This window comes from Crotalus tigris, unplaced genomic scaffold (genome assembly GCF_016545835.1).
Source record: "Crotalus tigris isolate CLP2741 ecotype Arizona unplaced genomic scaffold, ASM1654583v1 scf7180000017683.1919423, whole genome shotgun sequence".
In the NCBI taxonomy this organism is placed as follows: domain Eukaryota; kingdom Metazoa; phylum Chordata; class Lepidosauria; order Squamata; family Viperidae; genus Crotalus; species Crotalus tigris.
Genome location: NW_024096563.1, coordinates 294,098 through 300,071, shown reverse-complemented (window position 1 = coordinate 300,071; position 5,974 = coordinate 294,098). Strand labels below are relative to the sequence as shown.

General features: G+C 51.7%; 1 protein-coding gene across 2 annotated transcripts; it reads right to left on the bottom strand.

The window, feature by feature from the left end:
• Window positions 1–339: 339 nt before the first annotated feature.
• Window positions 340–5,635, bottom strand: FAM219B (family with sequence similarity 219 member B). 2 transcript variants are annotated; one of them, XM_039337521.1, is made up of 6 exons: window positions 5,528–5,635; window positions 4,144–4,240; window positions 2,965–3,055; window positions 1,751–1,831; window positions 1,441–1,486; window positions 340–851 (listed from the first exon to the last, which is right to left on the bottom strand). In XM_039337521.1, the coding sequence occupies exons 1-6, from the start codon at window positions 5,606–5,608 to the stop codon at window positions 696–698; spliced, it is 552 nt and encodes a 183-aa protein (XP_039193455.1). In that variant the 5' UTR covers window positions 5,609–5,635; the 3' UTR covers window positions 340–695. The 2 variants fall into 2 exon arrangements, with proteins under 2 accessions (XP_039193455.1, XP_039193456.1); XM_039337522.1 differs by having other exon boundaries at window positions 1,751–1,828.
• Between the last annotated feature and the right edge of the window lie 339 nt (window positions 5,636–5,974).

The window sequence follows — 5,974 nt, the reverse complement described above, 5'->3', positions numbered from 1 at the left end:
ACAGAATGAGTGATCCAATGGTTCTAGATTAGAAATTAAAACCATTAACCGGGTGGCTGGAGACCAAGTGAAGGCCCACGTCCTCAAGAAACAGGGCACAAGCTGCTCTGCCCTCTTGTGCAAGACAAAATCTCCATCCTAAGGAGGTCCTGCAGAAACATCTCAAGAGCTTCTCTCTCCTCAGAAAAAGCAACCGAGGACTGAAACCTCTTTGTCTCTATGCAGCACTGAGGGTTTCCTTCCCCTTCGGTGTACTGACGTCCGCAGGCCCAATATATGGTGAACCTAGGACCGAAATGGCCATTGTTCGCTTTTACCCGCACACATGCACGCACACAGTTTTCCGTTCACCTTTTATGGGGAGAAATCCTTGCCTTCTGGTTATTCCTCAGGAGTGCCGAGCCTGTCCAGAGAAGCAACTCTCTTTGCAAAGGGCATCCACCAGCCTCCTGAATACTTACACTTCATACATTTCTACGTTGCACCAGAAGACGCCTGGAGCTCCAAGCAAGGTGCCAACAGCGCACTCCTTTGCCCTTCCAGGGGCTGAATCTCTAGGGTTGCCCCCCGTCCCACCAGTTTGACCTAAAGTTCAGTGCTGGGCTCAGCAGAGATCAAAAAAAAAAAAAAAGAGGAATTGGGAAGAAAAGTGCTGAATTCTTGACCCGTGTAGTGCAATCCTCCGAGGCTTCTCCCTATTGGATGGAGCAGGAGGCGGAGTCGCCAAAGCAACAGGAGCACGGTGAGGATGAAATGGGCTTCGGGGGAATCAGGTCGAGGTCCTCGTCGTCGGGGATCTCATCCAGGCGGTAGCCGTCCTGCAGCAGTTGGCGACTGAGATCCTGGTTGACCTGAGGGGAGGAAAAATGGAATCAATACACATCTTAACTGGTAGAGTGAGGTGCTGAGCAAGAAACCAGGAGACTCTTAATCCCACTTTAGGCACGAAAACCACCTGGATTACTTTGGGCCAATCACCAGGAGACGGTGAGTTCTAGTCCTGCCTTAGGTATGAAAGCCGGCTGGGTGACTTTGGGCCAATCACCAGGAGACGGTGAGTTCTAGTCCCGCCTTAGGCATGAAAGCCGGCTGGGTGACTTTGGGCCAATCACCAGGAGACGGTGAGTTCTAGTCCCGCCTTAGGCATGAAAGCTGGCTGGGTGACTTTGGGCCAATCACCAGGAGACGGTGAGTTCTAGTCCCGCCTTAAGTATGAAAGCTGGCTGGGTGACTTTGGGCCAATCACCAGGAGACGGGGAGTTCTAGTCCCGCCTTAGGCATGAAAGCCGGCTGGGTGACTTTGGGCCAATCACCAGGAGATGGCGAGTTGTAGTCCCATCTTAGGCATGATAGCCGGCTGGGCGGCTCATAGGAGAACTAACCCAGGGAAGAATTATTAAATTAATAAATTAGATTATTAAATTATAAGATCAGACTTGCCTCGGCCGAAGAGTAACCAGAAGAGCATCTAGATTCCAGGTCATCGCTAGGAGAAGAAAATTAAGGACCAGTTGAAAGGATATTATAAGCCCCATTTTCAGTTGCCCATTCGCCCATAAACAAAAATTAAATCAAATCAAAGGGCTTCCCACAACACGGTGAGAAGCTACCCTGTATTTGACCTGCATTTGTCAGTCAAGATTTGGGACAGGCTGCTTAGGGCAAGCTATTTACACTCTTGGAGCGGAGAGCTAATCCATTTTCTTTTTTTCAGACCCCAAAAGTCAAGCAATGCTTACATGCCTCTCACCTGTCGGAATCCAGGGCCACCAGGGTTTCATCTGAGGTCTGGCTGAGCGCAGTGTAGCCCTTGTTGAATTTCACCGTCCTGCTAAGAGGAGGAATCGCCATGAAACACTGCTGTGCAGCAGCAACGGAAAGAGACAGCATAACTTTGGAATATTTCTGGTTGGAAAGACAGGATTCCCTGCAGGCTTCGCGTTCCTCACTTCTGCACCTGGTCGTCAAAAAGATGCTTTTTCACGAGGCAACTGAGCTTGCTTTCTTTTTCCTCTTCGAAAAAGGTGTTTCGCTTCTCATCTAAGAAGCTTCTTCAGTTCTGAGTATACATCTTTCCATTCTCCACCATCCAGCCAGAGCTGAAGAAGCTTCTTGGAGGAGAAGCGAAAACATTTTCAAAGAAAAACAAGAAAGTCCAGTTGCCTCGTGGAAAAAGCACCTTTGGGACAACCATGACTGAGATCAGGGCTAGGCAACCTTGGCTCTTTTATGACTCATGGACTTCAACTCCCAGAATTCCTGAGCCAGCATGGCTCAGCTTGGAAACCTCTCCCTTTCCCTCAGCATGGCTGGCTCAGGAATTCTGGGAGTTGAAGTCCACCAGTCATAAAAGAGCCACGGTTCTTGGCTTAAGCTTCCATTTAATTTTGCTTTCTGCTGAGACAACATTCACCCATTTGTTAAGCCTCGAAGCTCCTGTGGAGCTATCCAAGGTTCTGGATCCAATCTGAGCCTGTCACCAGGACCAAAGGCTTATTTGTCCAAGCTTTTGGGCTTGTGCTGGTGCCCATCCCCAGGGAACTCTCCAGAATGTCCAAGGTCCTATCCGAAGCTGTTTTCTGCATAAGGACTGTCCAAAAGCCCTTCCGAACATCCTAAGGCAGGGGTAGGCAACCTTGGCTCTTTTATGACTCGTGGACTTCAATTCCCAGAATTCCTGAGCCAGCATGGCTCAGCTTGGAAACCTCTCCCTCTCCCCTCAGCATGGCTGGCTCAGGAATTCTGGGAGTTGAAGTCCATGATTCATAAAAGAGCCAAGGTTGCCTACCCCTGACCTAGATGATTGAGAATCTCCACAGACCTTATGCACCTGGTCCTGAATAAAAAGGGATTTCCTCCCCCAGATTCACAGGCACCACTTTTCAAGTTCCCCCCTGGCATCCTGGCCAATCCTGAAAAGTAATCATCAGCGCCATTCAAGAAGAAAAGGACACGAACTCTGACCTCACGGCTCCTGGTTTGGGCTGTTGCCGGACAGCTCCTGAAAGAACCCCCTTTTTCCGCAGCATTGCCTTGGCCATCTCGCGATGTTTTTCTGCGACACCACAACAACATGGAAGAGAAATTCAGCAACTGGCTCTACTCTTTGGGCTTCTGTTCAATAACCCACGGTTTGGAGCATCTCACCTTTTTGTTAAAAATCAGCATTTGCTTCCGGTTTTGGGCAACACAGGTCGATTGTGAACAATTGGTTCACTTGACGCTCACGTAAAGTGTGATCCCTCCTTGTCGTGGCGAAGGGACTTGCGTGACTCAATGAAGCTATGAGCTATGCTATGCAGGGCCACCCAAGACGGACAGGTCATAGCAGAGAGTTCTGACAAAATGGGATCCACTGGAGAAGGAAATGGCAACCCACTCCAGTATCTTTGCCATGAAAACCCCCTGGACTGTACCAAAAGGCAAAAAGATATAATGCTGGAAAATGATCAGGTTGGAAAATGTCCAATACGCTTGCTCCTGGGGAGGAAAGCTATGGCAAATCTAGACAGCATACTAAAAAGCAGAGACATCACCCTGCCAACAAAAGTGCGTATAGTCAAGACCATAGTTTTACCAGTTGCAATGTATGGCTGTGAAAACTGGACCATAAGAAAGGCTGAGCGCCAAAGAATTGAGGCCTTTGAACTAAGGTGCTGGAGAAGACTCCTGCGAGTCCCCTGGACTGCAAGGCGTTCGAACCGGTCATTCCTAGAAGAGATCAACCCCGACTGCTCTTTAGAAGGCCAGATCCTGAAGTTGAAACTCAAATACTTTGGCCACCTAATGAGAAGGAAGGACTCACTGGAGAAGGGCCTAATGCTGGGAAAGATGGAGGGCAAGAGAAGAAGGGGACGACAGAGAATGAGGTGGCTGGATGGAGTCACGGAAGCAGGAGACATGAGCTTAAATGGACTCCAGAAGATGGTAGAGGACAGGAAGGCCTGGAGGAACGTTGTCTACGGGGTCGCGATGGGTCGGACACGACTTCCCGACTAACAACAACAAAAGTGTGATCCACTGCATGACCCTCATAACTTATGACCTTAACAGGCAGGCTCCATTACAGTCCTAAGTTGAGGACCATCTATAAAGAGCACACTTTCGGGGAGGTGGAGAAAAGCCGTGTGTGCTTTTACTTACGTAGCTTATCCTGAATAGAAGATGGTTTGTTCATAATGTAGGGACCTCTTTTCTCTACTGGGGGGTCCCGGCACATCCTTCGTTTGTCCATTTGCCCCTGAAAAAGGAATGGGGGGGGGAGTGAGAAGTTGGAATAGCAGTTGCGTTGGACACTGGCCACGCCAGAAATAAAACATAAAAAGGGCAACATTAACAAGAAGCTTGTTGTCGTCGTTGTTGCTTACATATAATTGTTGTTGCTTATATATCATCTACCCAAACGCTGTGATTGGATTTAGTACTTTTTGCTGCTGGATCCTTCCCAAGGATCTAGGGCAGGGGTCTTCAAACTTGGCCCTTTTATGACTTGTGGACTTCAACTCCCAGAATTCCTCCCAGAATCCCTGGCTGAGGAATTCTGGGAGTTGAAGTCCACAAGTCATACAAGGGCCAAGTTTGAAGACCCCTGATGTAGGGATAGTATTGTCTTAATATATAGGCTGTTTCAAGAAAGGCAACATTTTTGTAATTGACAAATTGAGTTTCTTTTCATTCCTACTGGGTCCAAGTAGTTGGACCCGGCTACCGACATCTCGTAAATCATTATTAATAGCTGAATGGAGGGAGGAACCCAGCTAGCTGTATACTAAATCTACTGTTAGGGCATGAAGACTGTCCACCTCCGGGAAGACATACCGCTAGTCCTCGACTTACAACAGTTTGTTTAGTGACTGTTCCAAGTTACAACGGCGCTGAAAAAAAAAGTGACTCAGGACCATTTTTTCCCCACATTTTTATACCCTCCCGCACTGCAACGGGCTGGGAAAGCCTGGATTCTCCATCCTTGCTCTTAACACCTTGGCCGTTTCTAAATGGAGCCTCCACAGCCAGCAGCAGTCTACCCCCCTATAGCCGTCTCCGCCAATAGGAAGACGAGAAGAACAAGAGGTTGAGGGAGGCCGGGAGGGGTGGTTAAGAGGAATAAAGGACCCAGCCCAGAGCCCCCCACCCCCCCAATCCCCACCTCCACTCCCTCCCCACCCTCCCTCCCCACCCCCCCACTCCCCACCCCCACTCCCCATTCCCCCCACCCCACCCACTCCCCACCCCCACCCCCTCCCCCCACCCCCCACCCAACCTACCCACTCCCCCACATTCCCCCCCACTCCCCACCCCCCCCCACTCCCCACTCCCCCACATTCCCCCCACCCAACCCCCCCACTCCCCCCCACCCCCCACCCCCCACTCCCCCCCCACCACATTCCCCCCACCCAACCCACCCACTCCCCACCCCAGGCCTGATCCAGCCGAGCTCCTCGGGCCGACCCAGAAGCCCCCAGGCCGGCCAGGAAGAGGCTTTCCATCGGCTGCGACTTTCCCAGCCCCGCGGCTGCCCCTGCCTCACCGAGTCGCCGCCGGGCACAAGGCGCGGCCCGGCCTCCTTTCCCCGCGGCGGCTCCTCCTCGCCTCCATCTCCCGTCGCCATCGCCGCTTCTTGCCCGGGGAGTGTCCCCCCGCCCCTCCAGGCCACGCCTCCTCCGCCCGTCATCGCGTCTCTCAGCCAATAGGAAACGCGACGGCCAGGTTTTTTTTTTTTCCCCTCCGAAATTAGCATCCGACGTTCTGCCGGATTGGTCGGCCTGAGGGCCCCGCCCTTGCTCTCTCGCGCGCGCGAGCAACGCCTACGGGCGGGGTTAGCGGAGCCAGAGCCGACCAATGGGAGGTGGCCCCGGGTTTTTGTTTTGTTTTTTGTTTTTTTGGAAGAGCAGAGGAGCGAAGGGGCGCTCTAGGATGCTGGCGGTCTCGCGCTCCGTGGTATCTGTCACCAGAGCCCCCCAGTTGAAGCGCTGCT

Excerpts from the sequence above, each read along its gene's own strand:
- FAM219B (XM_039337521.1), bottom strand. The coding sequence starts at position 5,608 with ATGGCGACGGGAGATGGAGGCGAGGAGGAGCCGCCGCGGGGAAAGGAG. Across the intron at positions 1,487-1,750 it reads GTGGCCCTGGATTCCGACAG|CGATGACCTGGAATCTAGAT; the intron begins GTGAGAGGCATG and ends TTCTTCTCCTAG. Across the intron at positions 852-1,440 it reads CTGGTTACTCTTCGGCCGAG|GTCAACCAGGATCTCAGTCG; the intron begins GCAAGTCTGATC and ends TCCTCCCCTCAG.